The sequence below is a fragment of the Zea mays genome, chromosome 8 (assembly GCF_902167145.1).
Source record: "Zea mays cultivar B73 chromosome 8, Zm-B73-REFERENCE-NAM-5.0, whole genome shotgun sequence".
Classification (NCBI taxonomy): Eukaryota; Viridiplantae; Streptophyta; class Magnoliopsida; order Poales; family Poaceae; genus Zea; species Zea mays.
The window spans coordinates 139,872,137-139,899,157 of NC_050103.1; the positions used below are offsets into that span (position 1 = coordinate 139,872,137).

General features: G+C 42.2%; 1 protein-coding gene across 2 annotated transcripts; it reads left to right on the top strand.

The window, feature by feature from the left end:
* Positions 1-1,247: 1,247 nt before the first annotated feature.
* Positions 1,248-16,394, top strand: LOC103635990 (transducin family protein / WD-40 repeat family protein). 2 transcript variants are annotated; one of them, XM_008658353.4, is made up of 17 exons: positions 1,289-1,800; positions 1,896-4,487; positions 6,517-6,693; positions 6,769-6,955; positions 7,095-7,323; positions 7,991-8,155; positions 9,044-9,316; positions 9,442-9,666; positions 9,782-10,153; positions 10,247-11,566; positions 11,669-11,725; positions 12,014-12,442; positions 12,738-12,961; positions 13,059-13,192; positions 15,055-15,306; positions 15,385-15,563; positions 15,697-16,394. In XM_008658353.4, exons 1-17 carry the CDS (start codon positions 1,455-1,457, stop codon positions 15,808-15,810), a joined length of 7,275 nt encoding a protein of 2,424 aa, XP_008656575.1. In that variant the 5' UTR covers positions 1,289-1,454; the 3' UTR covers positions 15,811-16,394. The 2 variants fall into 2 exon arrangements, with proteins under 2 accessions (XP_008656574.1, XP_008656575.1); XM_008658352.4 differs by having other exon boundaries at positions 1,248-1,800; positions 6,517-6,955.
* Positions 16,395-27,021: the final 10,627 nt, after the last annotated feature.

Genomic DNA, 27,021 nt, shown 5'->3' on the forward strand with positions numbered 1-27,021 from the left:
TTTGTAAATTGTGAAGGCAACAACTGTAATCCTGTATTAGGCCGGTTCGTTTCCCCTATAAATATATGAACAGTATCCCGCATAAAGTACCTTTAGCCAGGTGCTACAGCTTCGTCCATCTTAGCCTCTGAAACACCTTCAACGTATCTTGCATCAAGAAGCCGAAGGTACGATTGTAAACTAGTGTATGCGAAGAGAAATAAGATGCTAAGGCACATGAGATGAGTTCTAATATTTTACTCCATCATGCTTTGTGTATTTCATTTGATTACACCAAACCTTCGTCCTTGAGTTGTTATCCCGAAGAGACAACAACACAAGGATGAAGGTTTCTACTTTTTTAAACCTTGTGTTGCCTTGTTTTTGATTTCATACAGCAATTGGAAACAAGTGACCAACAACAACGCTACATGTCTTTTGTATCACTGGTTGGCAACAATAGCGGTTGTAATGGTTGGCTTTAAGTCCAACCGAATAGGCCCAGTAATTTTAAAAGTTAATAAAACATCAAATAAAAAAGTCAATATGACCTTTACATGAAAAATGAAGGGATGAATTATTAGGTCATCTCCAACTAGCCATGTAAAGGGGCATGCAAAACAATGTTTTATACTGTAGATTGCACTGTTTACAAGTAGAGTTTGGAATAAGAGGTATGATAGGAGGTGAAATAGGGAGTCTGCTAGAGATAACTTTAGTGGGCAAACTAGCTCATATGCAACTTTTCTTCTATCAAATCAATAATGCAGTTGCAAGTGAATTGCTTCCCTCCATGCATTTCTTAAGAAGAAATCAATCTATTTTGGCACCTATATCAAGTGAGGTTTTGCTGAGACACAAGTTAGGTTATTAGGTCCAAATATCAATTCATTGTAAATCGAGACTAGACTTTTTTGAGCTAGATCAGAAAGCTTAAGTAAAGCCACAAATTAGTTGGTTGATTAAAATATTTTAACAAAGTTTAATTGAAACACAGTAAACTCCAAAAATTAACATAGAAAATGGAATAAAAATAAAAAGTCATTAAAATATTTTAGACCCTGTTTAAACTTAGAGGGTGTTTGGTTTTTAGTGACTAATTTTTAGTCTCTCAATTTTATTTTATTTTAGTTCCTAAATTACTAAATATGGAAACTAATATAGTTTTAATTTTCGTATTTAGTAATTTAGAAACTAAAATGAATAAAATAGAGAGAAGTTTTTCTCCGCTCTATAATTTGAGGGTGGACCAAATCACCATACAGGACTGGAAGACAAGTAGTAGCCCAAAAAGCCTAGGCCGTGGCCCGCGCAATAATGTAGCCCATGTCCGTGCACAACCGCGCACAGTAGTCGCCGGCTTTGCAGAGATCGACCGTGGTATTGGCAACCGGTGTCCGGTGAGGGGGATCCACGCAACTCCTGCTACCACCACCATCGCCGCTACAGCGGCGCATGCAGCAGCCGGCACGACGATGGGGGAGCGAGACGCGCTCCCGCCGCTGCCGCTCGCCCTCGGTCCGCCGCATCTAATCCCGCCGGCGCCCACCCGCGACCCGCGCGCCATCGCCTTCCTCCCTGACCTCGTGGGCTTCCACTGGGTCGCCTACGCTGCCGGCTCCTTCCTTGTCGTATCCCACCTCCCCTCCCCTTGCCGGGACGACAACAACAACGACAGTTGCTCCCCGTTCTTCCGCCAGGTCATCGACCTCCGCGCCCCCGTGTCCGCAGTTGCTTGGTGCCGCCGCGGGAGCGGAGAGGTCGCCGCCGCTACAGACAATTCTATACACATATTCCAGCCTGCGCCCGCCTCTTCTCCAGGTCTGCTTCTCTGGCCAACTCTTCAAATTCTCATCGTCAGTTAGCTTAGACGGCTGTTGTGGCTCGGTTCAGTGTTTGGAGATTGGAACCTGCAGGTTCGTTTGGATGGCTCCTGAGATGGTCTATCACCGAGACGTTCGCCATCGTTGCTGTATCCTGGACCGGCTGCGGCAATGGCATTGTGGCAGTTGGCGCAGGTGTTTCCATGTGGGCAAGATTGGAGTCCTCCTGGCAGCTCGCTTGGAGGTCTACACCGCAGGTGCCGCAAGCCCTTGTCTCCACTACCTGTTCCATGCAAGGTCCTGTCGCGACAGTGGCAGCTCTTGCTCCAGCCGAGGGCAGTGTGCCTGTTCTTGTGTTTCTGAACGATGCCAGGAGGGGGCTGGAGCAAGCTGAGCTTGTGCATCCTCAGCCTGTTTGTATGATCCAGTGGAGATCCTGTTCGTTATACCCCCATGATCTGTCTGAGATCAGGAGAGAGATCCTCATGACTTGCTGCTTTGATGGGACTGTCCGGCTATGGAGTAAGGATGAGGTGTCTAGGTCGAAGAAGCAGCGTGGTTTGCTAATATCATTCAGTGTCATTGCAGTAATAGAGGTGAACAACACTCTGAATGGAGTCCTCGGAGTTGATATTATTGTGAGATGGTCCATGGAATCTGGCAGCGTTGTGTCAAGGGACGAACAAGGTAGATTCAAGTTGTTTTCAGGTGATTTGAGGGAGAGCCAGGTTGGTAAATGTGAGTGGCTTGTAAGTCTTGGCCCCGGGCCTTGCATTAGCTTTTGGGCTATCCATTGTTTGGATGATGTATTTCCGCCAAGGTACCCACGGATTACTTTATGGAAACAGAGCAAACTTCAGGGCTGGGGGGATTCCTATGTTAAATCAGGTCCTCTAAAATCTATGGAACAGTCAATTTTTGTTGAGGCTGTCATCTCAAGAAGGCTATGCTCTGGTCCACCTGCAACATGTTTTTTGCTTCATTTGCTGGTGGATGATTCGTTTGCTTGGTCAACCGTATCCACCAAACTGTTAGCTGATTCTGGGAACCATGCTTTAAGTGATTCTGCTAAAAATATCTTGTGTTGTTTGACTAAACCTGTCAAACAAGATGGACATAAGGGTAGCATCAGACAAGTGTCTGTCCATCCATATAGCTGCGAAATAGAGTTAGCTGTCTCCATGGATTCAAACAGAATGATATTTTTCTGGTCTCTGTCAACTTTCTCAACTCTCATACCGACAATGCATGCACCTATGTATCCTCTATGGAAGCTGTTGTGCAAATTTGATTTGCGTAACATTTCTGAAGATTTCGAGTACTCATGTTTGTGTTGGGCACCTTCTGTTACTCGTGATAATAGATTTCTTGTTCTTGGATGGGAAAGTGGAGTCGATTGTTTCGTAGTTAGAATTCAGAAAGAAGAGGTTCTTTCATGCCAGAAGATTTTCACAATCCCCTTCCTTGCAGAAAGCAATACAGAAGGGCCACCTGACAGCATTCATACGATACCATTAGCTTCTAAATGCAGCAGGTGTTTTGTGAACAACAGTTTCCTAGTAGTATGTATATGGAAGAAGACCTTCAAAGGTTTCTCATGGAAAGTAGTATTGCATTCAGAAAATCAATATGTCAATGGGAGATGCTTGTGTGGTTTTGCTCCTAGCTCTCTTTCCACCACAAACCAAGGGGCACATGCATGCTTCAGCAATGAAATGTTTTCAGCAGTGGTTTATGAAGGTTCTTCAGTCTTTCCTTCTGGCCTGGAGGGAGAATATACCACGTGCATTTCTGTAATGCCGCTGAATAATACTGTACTGCCTATACAACAACATGACCCTTACAGAACTGTTCCAGGCTATCATATTGCTACTGGTTGCTCTGATGGCACTGTAAAACTTTGGAAGATGACTTGTGCAGAGGACTCTTTGCAGACTAAGAAAGAAAGACACATCTGGGAGCTAGTAGGCATGTTTGGTGCTCATCAAGGACCAATTGACATAGTTTCATTGTCAGGCTGTGGTAGAGTTATTACTGTTGGCAGAAATTTGAAGAAAAATAGCACCTCCATTCATATCTGGGAAGCAACAAAAATCAGGGGAGACGGGAATTTTCTGCTAGGAGATACACTAATGTTGCAAGACCATATTGTTGGTTTAGATGGACTATCCTTAGGTGATGGACGATTTCTACTTGCAGTTTATCTAGCTAATGAGTTACGTATATATTCTCATAAGCACCCGTCCTTCCAGAATGTACTACACACTAAGAATTCAAAAGAAGAGCATCTTTGGAGCTGTATTGTATTATCCCATTCTCATCATGATATTGTTGGCTTTCTTTGGGGACCAAAGGCAACTGTTGTGCTTGTTCATGAGAACCATCTTTCACTCTTCAGTTCATGGCTAGTAACTGGAGATAATGAGTACATGACCCAGATACATTCTTGTCCTGTAGTTCATGAGATGTTGCCATGTACTAACAATTTTAACGAAGCTACTTTTGGTAAACTCAAGTTACCAGAAAATTTCAACAGTGGAAACATTGATAGCAATAATGTCCTGCTAACAGACCAACATAGCCACTATTCTCATGGTTTATGGAGCTTGCTGCACATAGCTCATAGATTGAGTGGACCGTTGGCATCATATCACCCAAGAGCACTTATCCAGTATCTTTATTCAGGTGTGTGTTTTTTTCTGGATTTACCGGAAGTATTTTCTCTCTCAATTCTACATTTATGTCAAGTGTTGTTAAGCTGATACGAATGGACTTCTAGTTTTCAAAAGCTACGTCTAATGAAAAATAAGTAGCGTTTGGGGTATGCACATTAACATCTTTTAACTTGATTATAGACCTCTCAGTGAATGCTTAATTGTGCATATGAAAATGATAATCTGGATTCTCATCGAAGAGTAATGTCCTATTATTATGATTTTAATAGGTTATGTAGATACAAATAACTATTCTCTCCGTCCCAAAGTTTAAGCGTTTCTAGTTTTCTCGTAAGTCAAAGTATCCTAAGCTTGACGAAGTTTATAGAGAAGACTATTAAGTATTAACATCTACCCGATCAAGGAAACTTTGAAAATATATACCGCAATGGATGTAATGATGCTCATTTGATATCACAAACGTTATTGTTTTTTCTATAAGCTATAGTCAAGGTGGTTCTAACTGCTTCTACCATTTATCATGCTATTGCCCTCGAGCTTCCTAAATGGGTAATCAAGGTCACTGATAAATGGCGCAAACCCTTTGGAAAGTTCAAGAGAGTGCCAGTAGATGGAGTTGGGGGGTGGGGTGGGGGGCTAGGTATTCATAATTTGGAGACCATGGGCTGTGCTCTGCACATCCGTTGGCTGTGGGCAGAGAAAACAGATCCTGCTAGGCCATGGGCCAAGATGAAATTTATTTGTGGTTAGCAGAGCAAGATGTTAGATAATTTTAGTGCCACTTTACCTTTGATTTTCAAGATGCTAGAGTTTATCTGCAGTCGAGTTTCGAGAAGTCTACTTTTGGCGTGATCTGCTGCGATTCTGTGAGAATTCTAGACAGTTTTTATCTACGCGTCTCTTAAAATTCTTGTCATTTATCAAAAAGAGAACAATAAACTGCAGTGGCAAACTAAGCCTAATTGTTTTAGTTCTAAAAAGCTTTCCCCAGCCTGTTTGCAAGACATTAACCTTGATGGAACTGCTGTTTCCTGGAATGTCCCGCTAAATAAGTTTGATCAATAATAAATTGGAATAGCCAGGTTTGGATGGTTCATGTGTTCCTTTGAACCTTCTGATCTACAAATATACTAGCTTTTATAGCATCACCATAAAATGGTGCTGTTAAACAACTCTATTATTTTTTAAACTGTTTCTAGTCATCCAGTGTGTGACTGTGTGGTTGAATTACTTGGATTATTTTGTTTAAGTCTGATGTGTGGTTGCTAAGGCTGCAAGGCCCACATGTTTTGGGGGGTCGACACAAAACTTGCTAAACTGAACTAAAATGGCATGCCACATAATTAATCTAGAGTTTCCTGACAACATCATTAATTTAGGGGAAGAGTTGAACTAAGCTAGCTGACCTACAAAACACCATTGGATACCGACTTGTATCCTTTGCTGCAGTTACAGCCAGTTTAGCCTACAGCCAATGGCTCATTTGGAAACTCTTTTCTTATGATATACCCTAGTCTTTGATACCATTCAACAAGATATATCCTTGCATAATTTATTTAGGGTGCGTTTGGTTGAGGAGTGGAGGAGAATGGAGCCGTTTTATTCCTATTTTCTGGATGTTTGGTTTCCAAAGGAGCAGAGTGGCTCCTGGAGTTTCCACATGGAAATTTACCATAAATAGTTGAAATGCTTCCGCTCCACCAAAACGACCGGATGCGAGCACTCTTCTGGACGTGAAGTCGTGAACGCTCTCCTCCCTCTCCTCGCGTCTACACTCATATGACTCTTCAACCAAACAAAGAACGGAGCGAATCCGCTCTATTCTACTCTTGAACCAAACAAAAAAAATAGAGCGACTCTGTTCTGCTTGCCAAACGTAGAATAGAACGACTCCATTCTAAAAAACTGGAATGGAGCCGCTCCATTCTAGTTGACTCTCCAACCAAACGCACCCTTAAAGAACACTTAGCATCCGACACAATTTTGTGCAAATCAAATAACATAGTTGAGTCATTGATTCTTTTGTTGCTTATGCATAGGTGAATGGAAACGTGCGGATGCTGCTCTGCACCATCTTGTTCGGTCCATGAAAGTGAGTGAAACTTCAAAGGGCGTGTCAAATTACAGTACATGCCATAGTATTCCAGAACTTCCTTTGTCTGAATACTTTGCGGCAACAGTGTCCAACAACATTTCTACCAAGGGGTTTATGTGGGGTGAGAATAGAAGTAACACAACTTTTAATTTGTTGTCACCTTCAACTTCATTTCTTTACGAGGATGGCAATTTAGGTATTAATACTACAACTAGTGCATCTGAAAAACCAGACATTGTTGAGCTCCTTGACAAGAGTTTCAGCAAATATGGTATAAGTGACTCAGAGAAAAATCAGATACTTGCAATTTCTGATCTTATGGCTGGAATCACTGATCAGAGCCATTCCTCTCCCTACAAAAATCTTGACGAAGCAGGAAGAAGGTAAGGGAACTTTGAAATATTTACTTATGAAAATTCATTGGTATTGCATTACTTGAATCTAGAGACTAGTTAAGTGTTTGAATGAGTTTTGTACTATCATATGTGGTTAAAGTCACACTAATTGATATTTTATATCAAGGTTCTGGGTTGCTGTGCAGTTCGAACAATTCCATGCTCTTAGAAGATCTGCAGATTCATCCAGTAATGAAGGGTGCCGTGTTGATTCTGCTTCCATAGCCTGGGCCTTCCAATCTGATTGTCAGGATGATCTACTTAATTCTGTGCTTCCTGCAGAGCCAACCTGGCCAGAGATGCGAAAGCTTGGTATAGGATTATGGTATACAAATGTGTCCCAACTAAGGACAAGGGTATGTGATTCCAAGCGATCCAATGTTTCAGAACTAATGTAACTTCTGTAACTTTTTTCCTAAAGAGAAAAGGGATTCATCATTTAAAAGGAGTGATAAACTAGAGCATGTCTTAGTGAACTGGCAAAGCCCTCATGATGCACAATTTGATTAAATTCGTATGGATCATGTTCTCAACCCCTAAAAATCCCGTTTATGTTTTTTGCAATGTATCCTGCAGGTGCTAATAAGATAATTTAAGCTAACACATAATCACAGGTTGGTTTGATCACTAATATCCTATACCAAATGAGTGTTTGGATGAAGTGGATTTCGTTGCTCCTTGAAAATATTAATCCTAAAGATTCATGTCTATTTCCCATTTCCCGACCAAAACAGACACTAGTGTTCTTTCTGCTTGCCTTGGTTAGAGTTAAATGCTATGTTGCTTTCCCCTTAAGAAGTCATTAAATTTGACATGTCTGTGATAGGATTGTAGACTTTCTCAACTGATGGGATACTGTTTTATCATTGTTTGTAATGCAGTTTTCCAAATTTTAGGAATTAAGCATTAATGACTCTCCATTGATCTTTTGTGCCCTATCTCTAAACACCATAATGAATGATTTTTATACTTGAATTTATCTGGATAATCATCTGTGCTGATTAGATATGTATGAAATTGTAGATGGAGAAGTTGGCAAGGTTGCAATATCTTAAAAGCAAGGATCCCAAGGATTGTGCTTTGCTCTACATAGCATTGAACAGAATAAAAGTGTTGGTTGGTCTTTTCAAGATTAGTAGAGATGAAAAGGATAAACGTCTATATGAGTTTCTGTCCAGAAACTTCCAGGTATTTCAGTCTGTAATAAGTTTTGTATTTAATTACTTGACAAAATCAGTCATGTGGTTGTTCCTATTTCACATGCGTTGCTTGATCCTATAATTATCTTGCAATGTTCATGTTTCAGATTCTTCAGGAAATAAGTAATGCTAGTTCTGGCACCTCATATCAGCTAGGGGACAGTTCATAGATTATCATTATGCTGGCAATCCTGGCCTTTTTTGAGCCAGATGCAGATAATATAACAAAAGGAATTTTATATTATTTTTTAATAGTATTGTTTTTGAAATATTCATTTTTTTAAATTTACTTGTTTCCATGTTTGTTCAAACATGCCATCATATAATCAATTCGCAAAACGGTCTGTTGCTTAGGGCACACAGCAACCTTAGTAGCACCCCTGGTCCTAGGTTTCTTTTCTGGAGGGAGTGGATTTAAACAAGTCTGGATAAAAGACACCCCTCGTCGGCTGCGTTCCTGAGTTATAACCATTTGAGTTGTTTCCAGCGAGATACACATGTCCATAGGCATGTTGTAAACAATTGTTGGCGCGTCTGGGGCAGTCATCCTTTAGGGTGTTTCTCTTCTCGGTCTGCACAAGAGAAGCTTCTTCCTGATGCAATGCTGTTGGACCAGTCTTTCCCCTGCAGGTCGATATTTTCTAGAGCCTTGCCAAATGATTTGACGTTTGCACATTTTCACCCTCCTTCGGCAGGTTCCTTCTGCAATAAGTTCATGATATTGCCAACACAGATTGACGAGGGTTACATCATATATTTGTGAATGAATATCTAAGTTTTGTATTGGTTAAAAACACGAACTTCATATATATGAAAACAACACTCTGTGTTGCAAACTATATTATTACATCACACTTATTGTGATGAATCTATTCAGGAAGAAAGGCACAAGGCTGCTGCTCTAAAAAATGCTTATGTACTAATGGGAAGGCACCAATGGGAGCTTGCTATAGCTTTTTTCCTCCTTGGTGATGATACTTCATCAGCAGTGAATGTTTGTGCAAAGAACCTTCAAGATGAACAGCTTGCCATTGTAATTTGTCGGCTTATTGAAGGATCTGGAGGGCCTCTGGAGCGTAATCTCATTTCTAATGTGCTACTTCCAGATGCAGTTGAGAGAGGAGATAACTGGCTGTCAAGCCTGCTTGAGGTGTGTCATATACGTGGCTTTTGTCTAATTGCCTTTCTATTTTTTTATGTTGAGAATCAATATAAATTATCGTGTTTCCAGAGTTACAATCCTTCAACTTAACTTTATCTCATCTGAATCCTCAGTGGATGTTAGGAAATTATTGCCAGTCCGTCAATAGAATATTTGGTTGCCATCCAAAGTTGCTTATTGATCAAAATGTGCTTGCAGACCCAGAATTGGGTCATTATTGTGCAATTCTCTCAGCAAAAAGTAGTTTCAGAAACTCTGTTGGTGAAGCTGTATCTGCAAAGTTATCTAAGCTTTCATTTGCAGTGGCTGCATGTGCCTTGAATAAGTGCGGACTACCTGTAAGTTTACCCTGTGCTGGCTAACTTCTTTTCACCTGTCCACCCTTTGTATCTGCATATTTTGTATCTATTATTTTGCATTATTCTAATTGTTGAATTTTTTCCCACTCATTAGCTTGAAGCACTAGAATGCTTGTCTACTAACTCGAGCATAGATGGCAAGGATAGCATAATCGCACATGGTGATGGAGACCACAAGATTTTTTATGGAATACTGAGCCCTGTCTCTGCTTCTAAGAATTGGCTGTCTTCATCTGTCATTAGTGGCATTGAGTCCAACCTTAAACTAACTATGGCTTCAAAATATCTATCTAGCCTTCTGAGAAAGCACTCACTCTGTTCACAATTGAACGCACCATTATCTGAAGAAAAGGTCCTTAATGAGTACAACAATCATCAAATTGAAAAACTGACGTGTGATATTACAACAGTAATCTCAATATTTGATAAAAGGTTCTCCCTCAAATTTGCTGATATAGCTGAGAAGGTAACGCTGGTAGATAACAGTTTCTTTTATTTTGATAATTTCTGGTGAACTTTGAATGGTATTTCATCCAATTTCCCCCCTCTTTTGTTGCAGATCCTAATCTTTTGTAGCCATGATGGTTTATTGTTTCTAGCGTATGTTTTGTTATGGGGTACTAGGTCACCAGATGTTGCAACTGATAATTATATTCTTGAATGTCACCCTCTCTGCCCAATTGATTATCTGTTATTGTTTTCATTCAAAGAGAGCTGCAAGTTTTTTAGTCGATATGTTGTCCTCTCCTCCATGTGTTCTGTTCTGAATATGGAGGACACCAATTCTACTGCATGGGCACTTAAAGAGAGACATAAGTACATTGTAATAAGTTTGTCAAATTACCTGAATGTCAGCAGGTTACTTCTTAAACATGACAAAAGTGGAAATTATATTCTGGATGACAGGTCAGCTATGCTGGCAGTTATGGATCTGTTTGAGTACATTATAGAGTTTTCTTTTTCTTGGTTGTATTATGACATAAAATCATTACTTATCATGATAAATCCAGTCCTAGCTACTTCTGTTAATGGGGATTCCTTTCAAGTACTATTAGATCAACTGATGCATGCTATATGCCACAAAAATCATGATATATCATCAAGTACAGGAGGAATGCCCCATGCTGCATTGAGTAAAACACAACTGAAAAAGAGTGTGAATTCAAATCTTTTAGCAGATGAGAAGTGGCATTTGATAGGCGCTTCTGTGTGGGTTCGGTTGATATCTGTGCTTGAACATCGTCTAAGGGAATTCTTTGAGAAAGAGGGACTTGAACATGAAGCTGGTGTTAGTGGTTCAGAATTCAGGGGTCTTATCACTTCTGTTGCTGCAAAGTTTGTTATGGATTCCATTCATTTTGTGTCATCTTCATTAGTACCACTGCATGCATCGTTCTTGAGGAAGAATTTACCGATGAATTCAAGTTCAAGTTTGCTCTTCTGGTTAGAGTCCAAGTTGCCTCAGCAACTCCCAGTCAGTGATAGCTATGATCACCTCTCGAGGATTTCACAGCTTTCAAACAGTGAGAATATGGAGGCATTGTTTAATATTTTGTGGGAAATATCTGTTAATCCTGTGGATGTTTGTAATGCCTTTGTGAGTGAAGGAGTTAATTGTTTTTCCTTAAGCAACACGAATGTCACTAGATCTTGGAAGGACATAAGATGTCCTGTGGTTGAGTGTGATAAAATTATTACTGAAAGAAGTGGAGAGGAACATGAACACAGACTTGGCTCCAAGAGATTGGGACAGGGATTCGCTGAAAAAGCCTCTTATAATGGTGAAGTGTTGTATGAAACTAAAAGGAGGGAGTTGATCATACAAAAAGAGTTTCAGAGCCCAAGGGAAATTCTAAGGAGAAGCGGGGAGCTTCTTGAGGTATTTAATATAAGCCTATTGACCCTATAGAGATCATTTACTGTTTAGGGTACACGTTGCTTCCTTTTCTAGTACTGCATTTTAACCTTTTCAGTGGCGCAGGCGGTATGTCTTAACTCTGTCAATGAGAAACAAGCTGCTATTGCTACTAATCGAAAGGTATATTTTTAATCGCTTCAGTATGTCATAAACTCATAAGTCATCCTGGTTTTATATCATCACATCTTGAATGAGAAATTTATACCTGCATTGGATGAAATATATTCTTTTATTAGTTTAATGTATTAAACTTTGTTGTATTAATACTCTTCAGTTTTGCTGGCCAAACCTCATTTCAAGAGCTGTCTTTGTACAGTGCGTGTTGTTTGTCTAGCAAGTCATTGTGTCATATGGTTATGCTGCTACATTGTTAGTACTGTATACCATCTAAGGGCAGCGTCTTTACAGGGCCTTGTTTTCTTCAATTGGAGTGACAAGCAGCATAACAAGAGTTTTTCAGAGTACGTCTGGTCAGGATCTGATTGGCCATTAGATGGCTGGGCTGGCTGTCAGTCTACACCTACTCCAACTTCTATCTCTCCTGGTGTTGATCTTGGTCGGAAAAAAGGGTCACAACTTGGTTCAGTTGGAGCAACTACAGGTTTGAGTTCTTTAGCAAAGCCAGGAAGAGATCTAACTGGTGGTGGAGCATTTGGAATTCCAGGCTATGCTGGTATTGGGGCCTCTGGGTTTGGGTGGGGCGAACCTGAAGAATTTGAGGATTTCATTGATCCTCCAGCAACACTTGAGAACATACATTCAAGAGCATTATCCCGCCATCCCTCATTACCATTGTTTCTTGTTGGTTCAAGCAATACACATGTGTATCTGTGGGAGGTATACATTCTCTACCTAGTACTCTGTTTGGATTACAGTGGCTTTTCTAAAGCGCTTCTTTCCCCCTAGATTTCGAAGCAGTTTTTAAGCATCTTTTTTAGGAGCCATAACATCAAACTTTACTGCAACCAGTAAAGATAGATCCCCATAGCACACTATATTTCATAAAGTTTCATAAATGATTTCTACTATGGGACAGAGTTCATTTAGCGTCGAACTATTTATAAGTTATGTATACCCTATGTTTAAATATCTAAATATCCATTAATACCTTTAATTATTTTTAACTTTTCAGTTTGGTAAAGCTAGTGCTATGGCTACATATGGTGTTCTACCTGCTGCTAATATTCCACCGCCTTATGCACTGGCCTCCATATCATCTGTTCAATTTGACTGTTATGGACAGCGGTTTGCCACTGCTGCATTAGATGGTACCATTTGTACATGGCAAGTTGAGGTGGGTGGAAGAAGCAATGTCTATCCTACAGAGTCATCTATATGCTTTGACAGCCACGCCTCGTATGTGTACCAAACTCCATCCATGCAATGCAACAGCCAATAGCTGCTGCTTGGTACAGATCTCGTTTTCTTACAGATAAGTTCTTATTGGTTACAGGGATGTTGCCTATGTGTCTGCAAGTAGATCAGTTATTGCTTCTGCTGGATATAGTTCAAATGGTTCAAATGTTGTTATATGGGACACACTGTCTCCACCAGCTACATCTCAAACATCTATCATGTGTCATGAAGGTAAGTCATGAGCATGAGCGTTTACTGTTTGACTGTTGGGAGCAATATAATCATTATCCTTGAATAAGCAATGTAACATGATTAGTACGGGGTAAATCACTAAATGTATAAGACTAGCAAACACACCTTAGGATCTTGTGGCATATTAGGATATAGTAGGAAAATGATCATGATATCGTTTGCTGACTCTGGTGTCACCTTGTTATATATCACAAAAAGCAAAAATAAAAAGTTCATAATCCAGTCACGACTCTAGAAGGCACCAACTTGATGAGGTGCTGAGAATGTGTAAGTCAAATTCATTTGTTTTGAGTAGTTCCAATGGTTCATTACTATCTGCGAATATGAAACAAGAGAATTGCAGTGCATTCCCACCTGTGCCTCATTTTCTGCACTCTTCTGCAGTAGAACCCAAGTTGCTCTTCCGTTCCGTATTGTGACTGCACCTTGATGCAGTATCCAAGGTTGTCACAGGTTCGCAGCATGGGGTCATGATGTCTGCACGAGTGTAAATATTAGCGTCACAATGTGATTTTCAAATTTTTTCTATCTAAGCAACTGTATATTTTAGTTGTCAATAACTGAATACTCATGTGTTCATATGAATGAAAAGTGATCGACAACACATGTGTCTGAAAGAAACAGAATACTTTGGTTTTCTTTTCATACATAAATACATAATGTGAGCAAATTCATTTCTTGTCGTTGAGTTTTATTTGTATTTGTTGCCTGCAGTCCAATCGCATGTTAACAAAATACATCTTGTTTTTTCTTCTCCCAAATAATACAATGAAAGATAAAATGAACCCAAGCACGGATTGAAGATGACCACACAGCAATATAGGAAAAACACTAGTTATCCAATAAAAACATGTCATTTTTGGGTTGGATGCAGCCATGTTCTAACTTTGTCCGTTGATATCTTTTTTGGATTCCAGTTATTGAATTTTTCGGTTGGATGCAGCGATGTTATTGAATTCCAGTTGAACATTGCACAGTATATTTGTCTTGAAAATGATTTTCATAATGTTGCAAGTTCTCTCCTTAATCCTTATAAATATATTATAAAAAACTTAAGTGGCAAGACAACCCACCGAGACATTGCATCTGAGGTCAACAAAAGGCACCAAAGGTCAGCCACCTAGGGGCTTTGCTTAAAGCGACGTGAAGTCACCTGGGTCGACTCTGAAAGTGGCACAAAACAAGGCACCTTTTTTTTTTGTGAAAACCAGGGTTCATGCCTTGGTGGCAGCACTAACTGGGTGACTTCCACCATGCTACAAGCACATTTTCAATAGTCAAAACTGTATTTTTTGAAAGAAGCTATTGGTCAACCTTTCATTCTTAAGACCATGTCAATATCCGTATGTATTGTCTGTTCTTGAGTGCACACGCACTGTTCTTCAACCATGTCTACTGGAATACTACAGTATCACATGAATTTTATTTTAAACATTGTTTAGGTAGCCATGTTTACCAGTTCTGAACCCTTTTTGTTTTCTGCACTGGCCCCAGATCAAGTGGACATTTTCCAATTTACAGTAGTTGCCCAGTAGGACTCAAATCATGATTATATAAACGTACTACATAATAGTAAAGTCAATGAATGTGTCTTATGACTTAGTTTGGGTAATATGGCCGAGTTGTCATGGAGTTCAACAGTGAGTTACTAAACCGCAAGGGGCCAGTGCTTGCATACAGCAGCCTGACTAGGGTTGTGGCCGAGAGGTTTTTGGGAGGTGAATTTGAGTCCTACCCAGGTGGTTTTTGCCATATTAGCACCATATCATCAGGTTTGCGCAATGTGATGTATTTTGTATAGCATATAGTATATTTAGTTGACCATGGGCTTTATCTTGCAGGAGGAGCTCGGTCTATTTCTGTGTTTGATAGTGATAGAGGCTATGGGTCTATCTCACCGCTTGTTGTAACTGGTGGGAAAAATGGAGATATAGCTTTGCATGATTGCCGCTTCCTTTCTACTGGAAAGTCCAAGCATCATAGAGTTACCACTGAGCATGGTGTCGAGGCATCTTCCATGCATGACATCAAATCTAGTACTTTTGGTGGTACTGACAGTGGGATGGTCTGGCATATACCAAAGGCTCATCTAGGTAACTAAGTGATACTGCATTGTACTCTTCAGATTTGAAGTTGGTTTCTCGGTCTGATCTTTTATCGTCTATCTTCAGGTAGTGTCACAAAGGTAACGACCATCCCAAATACCAGCTTGTTCTTAACCGGAAGCAAAGATGGAGATGTGAAACTTTGGGATGCTAAAAACTCCCAGCTAGTCTTTCACTGGACAAAGATGCATGAACGGCACACCTTTTTTCAACCAACCTCCAGGGGCTTTGGCGGTGTTGTTAGAGTATGTAGTACTGTAAAGACTATAAAATGTTTAATGACTTCGTTCATAAATTTTGTTCATGTTATGGTAAGAGAAGATAGTTATATCACATTCTCTTTCATTAATTATATACCTATGTATTTGCATTTTGCAGGCTGCTGTAACAGATCTCCAGGTGTTGCCTAATGGTTTCGTTTCATGTGGAGGTGATGGTTCTGTGAAGCTTGTTCAGATAAAAGATGATCTCGCTGCAGCATATCAGCGTTAAAACAAGCAAAGAGGGAAGAAGACATGCTAGAAAATGCGATGGATGCAGTTGGTCACTTGATATCATTCTATTTTGCTTTGCTCATTATACTTTTGAGATGCTTTACTCCTTTCAGGGGTGGTATAGCAAGGAGGAAGCTATGATTTAAGAGCACTAGAGCAGACATCTAGGCAATTTGACATCAGCATTTATACGTCGAGTTTTTATACGAGCCTGGTTTGTGGCTAGTCAAACTGCCCTCAGTGGTTTTTTTGAGGCCTGAATTTTCGCACTTTGGACAGGGCAATGCGGACCATAATTTTTTGTACATCTGTACAGTCAAATATCTTGTTTTGTTGGCCAGGATGTTGATGGAGGGTGTAAAGTTGTAAGCTAGAAGTAGGGAGATACCAAGCTACAATACCTTTTTGTTACTTAATACAAAAGTGCTGGGTTTAGGGTTAATGTACAATGGCAGAGCAAATGGACCAAACAAATATTGTATTTGGTACGGGAGTATGTATGCGGTTTGTCAAGGGGACCGCAGTAGTTCATCATTCAAAACAATATTTTGCATTATTTTGTACTGTAGATTTCACTGTTTCTATAGTGAAGTTTGAATATGAGAATGTAGATGAGTAAATTGCTAGAGATAGTCTTAGTGTGATCTTTTAATATCCTGAAACCTAAGGTCCAATCGAACCAACTAGTCTGACGACCAGCTATAAAACCATCCCATCATGCGGAACGAGTTTGCAACCCGATTGTGTCTGGGCGTGTTGATTCTATAGCTCCGTTTGGTAGGGCTCCCAGATGGCTCCAGCTCCTTGCCGGAGCCCTCCCCGACGCAGCGCCCAAAAATAGTTCTTGAGGAAGAGCAGGAGCCAGAACACTGTTAGGAGCTGGAGCCCAAAATTTTGGCTCTGCACGGCTCCGCTCTGAGTACGGGTGCGAGACTACGCAGTTTGGGCTGTCCGTCGTTGTGCTTCTCTGGCCTACGAGTCTTTCTTAGAGCATCTTCAACAACGTGACCTATAAAAATGCCCTATAATTTGAAAATAAGTATATTTTATAGAATTTAGGGCACCAATAAAACACCCCGCTCCAACAGTAAAGCCCCAAATCTAGATTATAGGGCAGCCCATTACGGTGTAGTATATTTGAGTCACTTGAGAGTGTACCCTATAGTTTTTTGATAAAAAATTATGAAATAGAGCACTGTTGGAGTAATTTTTCCTGTGTAGAGCCCAATATTTCAATTTGAGGCATTAGTTTGAGGCATTGTTGGAGATGCTCTTACCGCACTCCAAGTTGTTTCTCTTCCACGAGTCCGTAGTTTGGTTTCAGTTTGGCAATAGTTTGACGCCGTGAAAAAAGCCTGAATAAAGCAGAAAAAAGATCCTGCTACTTAACCTGCTAAGCAGTTCTAGATGAATGGTAGCATTTTTACGAAGGTTGTAGTTTGGTTGCATTATTTTCATTTCACCACTTAGCTGAAGCTGTCTTTTTGTTTGATGAATCCTGCAATAGTTTGACGCCCTGCAATAGTTTGACGTTGTCACTACTGTCTCAGTTTCAGTTTGGCTCAATTCCTTTTTCAGTTTCAGTTTAGCTTTAGAACAATCCAAACCATTGATCTATAATTTTCTGATTAGTCTCAAAAAGTTCAAATTGATACACCAAATCAAAAAATACATGAGGATCGTTTTGCCAAACGATTTGTAAAAGATATCGGCTCCTACGGAAGAGCTACTCCTTTAAAGAAGTCGGAGCCGGAGCCGTTTTCAGAGGAGCCAGAGCCCTTCCAAACAGGGCCTATGTAGCGCCTCAAATTTATTGGATAAAAGCAATTTAACTTTACTGTAAAATCATTAAAGAGGAAATAGTTATTTTTTTAAAACGGAGTTCAAATTCAAATGTGTGAATGCATTCATTTTTAAGCATGATCTTTGGTTTGTTATAATAAGTTACAAATAATTTATTAATTTACTCTTTTTGGTAAGCCCAATTTATTTAAATGAATAGATCTTGTCCTAAAATTATTTATTTTCAAAATTTGGAATTTTATTTAGGTAAAAGTTATTTGTGGATTTATTATAATTTTCTAAGTATTTAAATATAACTATTATAAAAAAAGAAACGCTCTCGCGCCGCGCGTGGCCCACTGCACGTCCGTGCCTCCCTCTCTCAACCTGCAGACGGACCCCACTTTCCTTTCACTCTCTATGCAAGTGGGTCCCACCTAAGCATGTAGGGATGTAATATGGTTCCTAAAATATCCGTTCAAATCCGGATTTAAGGATGATGAACATTGGTTTGGATGGAATTTTTGGATATCCGGACTTTTTTCGGATAAGGGATACGAATACGGATATTCTGTTCGGATATCGAATTCGAATACAATATGTCTGATATCCATCGAATATCGAATATCCAGATAGCTGTGTGCATTTTGTCTTTTTTAAAAGAAATTAATAATATACAAATAACCTCAAAAAATTTATGAAATTTTATGGAGTCATAAATCCACGTATAATTCTCCAAAATATTTGGACCATAAAATCCACGATATGTTATTGTTTCTTTCATTTTACTTTCACTTGTTGCGAGAATTACACGTGAAATCACTCTAAGTATCCAAATTTCAACATAATCAATACTTTACCTTATCACTTTCATGTGGAGACTTAAGGTTATATTCTTATAAAATTTTTATTAGTCTTGATAACTTATTTGTATTTTTTTATGATTTTATGCAATTTTTTTAATAATACGCACATAGCAAAAAAAATCATGAATTTTTATGAAAACGCGACATATGTATATATATAATGCTAAAAAAATATTTGGACTAATGGATAAATTATTATAATCATGATATGTGTGGAATGATGTCTTACACGATATTAAAAAAATTTGTTACCGTATTCGTATCCGATTAGTTCCGTATTCGACACACAACTATCCGTATTTGTATCCGAAAACATTCGTATTCATATCAAAGCTACCCGTATTTGAATCCGAATAAAAATAAAAAAAATAAAATATTCGTCCTTATTCGGTCCCTGCGTCCCTACCTATATGTCTTTTTCCCTCCCTCGTATCTCTGCTCGCAAGAACGGATGCGCCGCCGACCGATTCGATGGAAAGAAAAAAAAAAGAAATGGTCGCCGCCAAATCCTCCTCAAGGACCAAGGTGCCGCGATCTCCCTTCCATCTCCGCGATTTCCTCTTGTAGTTGTAGTGTGTTTCCTCTAGCCACGATTCTCTTTCCTCCTCTGCTACCACTATGGATGGCAAGGTTTGGACTCGGCTCTCTTTCTATCCGCGACGTCCTCTCCTCCCCTATAATGCCCGGTGTTCTACCCTCATACCCCACCACAGCTGCATGCACCATATCTGCTCGCTCTTCTCCGCATTTTGCTCTCTGCTCACGCCATAGTTACTGCTCGCAGTTCGTTCACATTTGGTTTATACCAGCTATTCATCGTTCACCGTTTGCTCATAGCAATTATTTATTATTCATACCAACTATTCACAGTTTATCATTCGTTCATATCAACTATTTATCGTTTATCGTTTGTTTATACCAACTATTTATCGTTACTCGTTCGTTCATACAAACTATTTATCGTTCATAGTTCGTTCATGCCTACTATTCATCGTTTGTCATACTATTCATCGTTTGTCCAATCGTTCAGCCAACTATTCATCGTTCGTCCATTCATTCATCATTCATTCGTCCAACTATTCATTGTTTGTCCGATCGTTTATCGAACTATTCATTGTTCATCCGATCGCCCAATTATTCATTGCTCATCCGTCATGATGTTCAAGTCACCTAAAACCTGCCAGACCAATATATCAGTCATACGAAGTAATACGAACTCTGGTGACTATGGTTTTACTTCCAGTATGAACTTCTCGTTTGTGGTCACCCATCCCATAATTTCTCCAAGTAAGCACGCTTAACTTAGTGGTCTTTCGTGACAAGTTTCCAAAAAGAAGAGCAAACCTTATTTGTATGGGTACGCTATCAATCCTATTAAACCTTAAGTCAAGATACCACAACCCATCCAGACTAGGATATCACAATATTCCAGCTATCCGGGTCCCACCTAGCTGTTGACATAGTAGGCAGGAACATTTATCACCAACATAAACCCCTGCTCGTAAACAGCCTATAAATATTTCCTTTTACTCCACTCCAAAATATATTCATGTTTTTTTATTTTTCAAATATCCCAAAATATTCGAAATTGGTAATATTCTAGGAATATTTTTTCCTTTTTATTTCTAAATTCCTAGGATATAAAATCCTAAACTCCTTACAAACTCATATTTCAACTATTCTTGTTTCTATATTCCTATCAAATTATCCTGTGCCTAACCATGTCATCCTCTAAACATGATTCATATTCTAGAAAACTCTTAAATATACTTATCCTTTGTACCACATATAATTCTCTGCCCAAATTGATTCTTTTGCCACTATTTTCATAACCATGATCTCTACCGTACTAAACCATACACACCCAGCTATAAATACACCAAAGAGCTTTTCTCTTTCTCCTCACACACTCAACACCCTAAGCCAAGGAAAACCCCAACACACTCAGTCACTCCGCTCTGCCGACTACACTTCTAGTGTTGGTTCACCTCCGATATACCCTTCGGATAAGCATCTCTAGTCTTTTTAACACAAACTCTACTCGAAACTCTATTCACACATACGCCACCATTCTCGACCTCTATGATGAATATTTGTTGATATACTCGCTGGTTTGTATGTTTGCCTATTCTTGATGCGTAGATATTGGAGCGTTTGAGCCGTCATGTGAAGGCCAATTCTACGAGGTTATGCCAGACGATGAAGCTAGATGCTAGTTCCGCAAGTTCTCACCCTTTCGCTAGTCAAAGCAACAACAAGCTCATTGGATCCCTTTGATTCATAAATTACCTATATTTTGAACACATCCCTTAGCCCATTTTTATATATGCATTATATTATTTTGTAGCTAAGAGACATGATGATATGGCCACCCAGCGTTATAACATTGTCACGAATCATCCATATACTTCTTATATTTTTTTGTTAAAATAATTTAAAAAAGGTGTGAGTTTTGTAAAAGAAACTTGATTTTCAAAAAAAGTAAACGGTTATCATCGTCAATACCAAGAGCGGGATGGTCGAGACTCCTTGATCTTGGGAGGGCCCAAAAGGAAGTTGGCTCAGCTGGTGTAGGATCTAGGACACCGGCTAGCGGGAGGGTGAATAGGCAGTTTTAACTAGAATCAAAGACACTAGAAAAATTTAATCAAAACAACAATAGATATAAATTTCCTAGCCATGATAGGCAAACAAAATATGATGAGCAATTTATGTCAAAACTACAAATGATAGACAATACACAAATTACTAACTACTTGCAACTAATGAGTAAAGAGTGAGAGAATGACACCGAAATTTATCCCGTGGTATCGGTGATTTGTCGATCACCCCTAATCCACGTTGAGGTGGAATTCAAGCTCTCACTTGCTCCACTATCAAGACTCGTCTTAACCTTTGAGCCAAGTGGACAAGAACTCACTCAATACCTCGTTTCCACTAGCGTCACCTTTGCCGCTCCGACGAGGTGGCGCGAACCCCTCACAATCAACACCACGGCTCCTCCACAATCTTCACGGAGAGCTCGACAGAGACAACACCCGAGCCGTCTAGGAGGCGGCAACCTCTAAGAGTAACAAGACAATGACGCTTGCTCGGTGTACCACCTAGTGCCTCAAAAGATCACAATGGATGGAAATGCACTAGAAACTCTCAATCACTCACTAGAATGCAATCTCAAGCAATGAGTGTGAGAGTTTGAGTTAGAGGATCACAAATGAGCTCAATGTGTGCTAGGAATGGCCAAGAGGACCCTCACACATGAGCTCCACTTCTATTTATAGCCCCCAACACAAAACTAGCCATTATGTGCAACTAGCACATGTTCTGCGCACACGCGGACGGTTCACGCCCTATGGCCGGACGATCCGCCGTACCAGTAACGACTATAATTCCCGTTTGAAACGTGTCAGAGCTATCAGAAAAAGTCAAGCCTTGACAGTCCACCTGTCGAGGCCGGACGGTCCGGGACCTGTCAACATGAGATGCCAGAGCACTGATTATATTGAACATCACGGACGGACTATCCGCCAACCATGGCCGGACTGTCCGCCCCTGGACCACGTACTGCCCAGTCAAAACCCCCGAATAGTCCGTAGTACAAGGTCTAAAAACACACTATCGGCGTTTCGGACCCACGAGGACCGTCAACCGACCAGTAAATTTGTTGCTGCGTGTCCCTGCCCAGATGGGTTGATGCAAGATGGAACACAAAAGGGAAACGAGGCTTATGTTATCTCGCACCGGGGTGCTCGTAGTAGGGGTTACAAGCGTCGCGCGAGGGAGCGAGGGCGAGAGCGAGAGAGAGAGATAGAGGGAGAGAGAGTCCCTGCGTGTCTCTGTCTCAACGTCAACGTGTTGTGTCAACGTGTCTCCCTGTCTGTCCCTGGCGCCCCCTGTTGTTTAACGTCGTTCCACGTGCCTTAGGAAGGCCCTGGACATTCCCTTTTATAGATACAAGGAGATGCCCAGCTGTACAATGGAGTGTAGCTATGTGCTAACGTGGCTGGCGGAGAAGCGCCTTGAGCCCTGTACACGAGCTAACATGGCCGTCGGAGAAGTTCCTTGAGCCCTGTAGAAGCACAGTTGTCGGGGTGGCACGGATCCTGCTGACGTGGTCTTGCTTCTATAGGAGGTTGAGAGCAATCCGACGTCATGAGCGCACGCGGGGAACCATCATTACCTGTTACCGGAGTAACCTTAGATGGGACACTGGTCTTGTTCCTTTGTAGCCTAAGGCAGCTAGCTAGGAGTAGGGTAATGATGTATCCCCTGTAGCGTAGTCGGTCCGAGGCCCAGGTCAGGCGAGGCAGAGACTTCTCCTGAGGCCGAGGCTGGGCTCGGGCGAGGTTGTGACTCCTCCCGAGTCTGAGGCTGAGGCCGAGGCCTAGGGTCAGGCAAGGCGGAGCTCCCTGTTGCGCCCGAGGCCGAACTCGTGGGAGATCGTGACTCAGTTTTATCCTGGTGGTTGGCACGATAGCCGGAGCGGGGCGAACAACGCTGTTTTCCTGTCAGATCGGTCAGTAAAGGGGGCGAAGTGACTGCGGTCACTTCGACCTTGCCGACTGAGGCACGCGTGTCAGGATAAGGTGTCAGGCGATCCCCGTATTAAATGCGCATGCGATACGGTCGGCTGGTAAGGCGATTTGGCCAAGGTCGCTGCACGACAAAGTCTGCCCGAGCTGGGCTTCAGGCGAGCCGAGGGTGCGTCTGCTGACTGAGGGGACCCTCGGGCGAGGCGTGAATCCGTCCGGGACTGTTGTTCCCGCCCGAGGCCGGGCTCGGATGAGGTCGCGTCCCTCAGTAGGCGTGGCCTTGACTTGAACCGCACTTTATCATCCGGGTATGGTTTGTCCTGAAGATTTTTTTTGCAGTCGGGTTAAGGAGCATTGGGGGTACCCCTAATTACGGTACCCGACAGTAGCCCTTGAGCCTCAAAGGGAGTGTGGGCACTCGCTTGGAGGTTCTGCCGGATTTTTCAAGGGGACTGGCCCTTCTCGGTTGTATTTTGTTCCGGTGGGTGCGCGCGAGCGCACCCGCCGGGTGTAGCCCCCGAGGCCTCGGAGGAGTGGTTTGACTCCTCTGAGGTCTTAATTCTTTTTGTGATGCCTCGGTCGGCCTTGTTGTTCCCTCATGCGGCCTGGCCGTAGCCCGGGTGTACGGTCAGGTTTCGAGTTTTCACGCTGGTTTGTTGACATGGTCAACAGTTCGGCCGTAGCCTGGTGCGAGAGCAGCCCCCGAGCCTCTGCATGGAGCGAGAGGACGATCAAGGACCGTCTCGACTTTTATTGTACGCCACTTCGTCGCCTTTCCGCAAGGAGGAAGGGGGGAAAGCGCCATGTTACCCTCGGAGGGCACCGAACATGGTGTTTCCAGTGAGTTGCTAGCGGGTGATCCGAGTGGACGCCCAAGCCCCGTTCGATAAGGGTCGGCTAGTGGCCCAGAGGCGCGCTCCAAAAGTACCTGAAGGTGATTTTCCGGACCCGGACCCATTCGATAGGGTCCAAGGGCTCGATGCCTCCCTCCGGTGGGATTCCGTTACAAAGTCGTTCCCGCTGGTCTCGGAAATGTCCTAGGGTACCTTGGGAGCATAGCCCGAGCCTCGGCCATGTAACGGACGTACCCAGGGTCATCCCTGACTCTGCATGCTCTGGGGCGGCTGTCGAACCCTTCAGAGGGGCCATCCTTCGAACCCCTGATCAGTAGAGGGCTCGGAGCCCGAGTGCTCTGGGGCGGTTGCCGAACCCCGGAGGGCGCAACCTTCGAACCCCTGATTAGTAGGAGGGCTCGGTGCCCGTTTCCTTTGCTGGGAAGGATCCTTTTTTGAAATACCCCCTTTCCCGGTCCCTGTGGTAAGAGAGAGAGAGAGAGAGGGAAAGAAAAAGGACATGAATTCAAATAAGGTGGCGCACCTTTTTTACGCGGTCATCATGACGGAGGCAAAACGGCGCCCGCTTCTCCTGCCGGAGGTGTCGCTTGTGAGAGCACCTAGAGGGGGGGGGGGGGGGTGAATAGGTGATCCTGTAAAAACTTAAACTTATAGCCACAAAACTTAATTAGGCGTTAGCACAGTTATGCCAAGTGGCTAGAGAGGAGTCAAAACACAATAACCACAAGAATCCAATCACAGAGATGACACAGTGGTTATCCCGTGGTTCGGCCAAGTACAAAACTTGCCTACTCCACGTTGTGGCGTCCCAACGGACGAGAGTTGCACTCAACTCCTCTCAAGTGATCCAATGATCAACTTGAATACCACGGTGTTCTTTCTTTTCTTTTCTCAATCCCGTTTGCGAGGAATCTCCACAACTTGGAGCCTCTCGCCCTTACAAAAGATGTTCACAGAGAATCACAGAGCAAGGGAGGGATTAGCAACTCACACACGACACAAAGATCACAGCGAATACGCACACACAAGACCCAGACTTGAGCTCAAAAGACTAGCACACTAGAACGGAGCTCAAATCACTAGAATGTCGAACAAGTGCGCGAGATTGATGTGTGAGTGATCAAGAGTGCTCAAGGAATGCTTGGTCTACTCCTCCATGCGCCTAGGGGTCCCTTTTATAGCCCCAAGGCAGCTAGGAGCCGTTGGGAACAAATCTGGAAGGCCATCTTTGCCTTCTGTCTCGTGGCGCACCGGACAGTCCGGTGCACACCGGACACTGTCCGGTGCCCGATTTGTTTCCATAAAAAGCGAAGCCGACCGTTGCCGACCGTTGCAGATCTGGCGCACCGGACAGTCCGGTGCACATCGGACAGTCCGGTGCTTCCTTCCGACCGTTGGCTCGGCCACGTGTCGCGCGCCGATCGCGCGGCCGACCGTTGGCCCGGCCGACCGTTGGCCCGGCCGACCGTTGGCTCACCGGACAGTCCGGTGCACACCGGACAGTCCGGTGAATTTTAGCCGAAGTCGCCGGAGAAAAACCCGAGAGCGGCCTCTTCGGCCGAGGCAGCCTGGCGCACCGGACACTGTCCGGTGCACCACCGGACACTGTCCGGTGCACCACCGGACACTGTCCGGTGCACCACCGGACAGTCCGGTGCCCCAGACCGAAGCAGCCCCTTGGCTGTACACAGCCAAGTCTTCTCTTCTCTTCTTCTATCTGTTTCTAACACTTAGACAAATATATTAGTACACAAAACCAATGTACTAAGGCTTAGAAACATACCTTAACTTGTGATTTGCACTTTGTTCATCCTTGGGCATATTTTCACATTTAAGCACTTGTGTTTGCACTCAATCACCAAAATACTTATAAATGGCCCAAAGGCACATTTCCCTTTCAATCTCCCCCTTTTTGGTGATTTATGCCAACACAACATAAAGTAGATAGCACAAGTGCAAAATCACTTCAAATAAAAACTCAAATTGGTTTTATTCAATTTTGACATATATGGATCATCCTTTGCCACCACTTGGTTTGTTTTTGCAAATCAAACTCAAATCTCTATCTCTAAGTCAAACACACATGTTGAAGTATAAAGAGAGTCATTCCAAAAGAGATTGATCAAAGATTTCAAAAACTCCCCCTATTTCCCATACTCAATACTTCTCCCCACAAGAAGCCAACTTTTGACAATAGAGACAATAAGAGACAATAAAAGCTTTTGACAAAACAAAAACTTCAAAAACGCCCCCTATTTCCCATACTCAATACTTCTCCCCACAAGAAGCCAACTTTTGACAATAGAGACAATAAGAGACAATAAAAGCTTTTGACAAAACAAAAACTCTATCCTACTATTTTCAAAATCTCTCAAGTGGTAGCTGATCCATTTATCGCTTTGGCCTTTATTTTCTCCCCCTTTGGCATCAAGCACCAAAACGGGATCAATCTTTGGCCTTTTAACCCCATTGCCTCACCAAAGTCTTCAATTAAGAGCAAATGGCAATAAGATTTCATGAGATGAACTTGGAATTAGTTACCCTCTCATCGGAGTGCAGTGGAAGTCTTTCATGGTCCAAGTCCACCTTTTCCCTTTCAATCCTCCTTCGAGACTAAATCAAGCAAACTCAAGCAAATGGTTAGTCTCAAAGGGTCAAGTTGTAACACATCTCCCCCTAAACATGTGCATCACTTTGCAACGGACTTGTGAGGTCCAGGGAGTGTTGGTACAACTTGAGCACCACAATAAGCAACAAAATGCAGAATGAACCTGATCAAATGCATAAACACATGTATGCTACAATTCAATCCAAGTTCCGCGAATCTAAGACATTTAGCTCACTACGCAGCCTGCAAAAGGTCTTCTCATCTAGAGGCTTGGTAAAGATATCGGCTAGCTGGTTCTCGGTGCTAACATGAAACACTTCGATATCTCCCTTTTGCTGGTGGTCTCTCAAAAAGTGATGCCGGATGTCTATGTGCTTTGTGCGGCTGTGTTCAACAGGATTTTCCGCCATGCGGATAGCACTCTCATTGTCACATAGGAGTGGGACTTTGCTCAGATTGTAGCCAAAGTCCCTGAGGGTTTGCCTCATCCAAAGTAGTTGCGCGCAACACTGTCCTGCGGCAACATACTCGGCCTCAGCGGTGGATAGGGCAACGGAGGTTTGTTTC

Bases quoted from the DNA above. Each gene is read 5' to 3' on its own strand.
- LOC103635990 (XM_008658352.4), top strand. From the start codon at position 1,455: ATGGGGGAGCGAGACGCGCTCCCGCCGCTGCCGCTCGCCCTCGGTCCG. The intron at 9,667-9,781 runs GTAAGTTTACCC...CCCACTCATTAG, and splicing joins TGAATAAGTGCGGACTACCT to CTTGAAGCACTAGAATGCTT. The intron at 15,564-15,696 runs GTATGTAGTACT...TGCATTTTGCAG, and splicing joins GCTTTGGCGGTGTTGTTAGA to GCTGCTGTAACAGATCTCCA.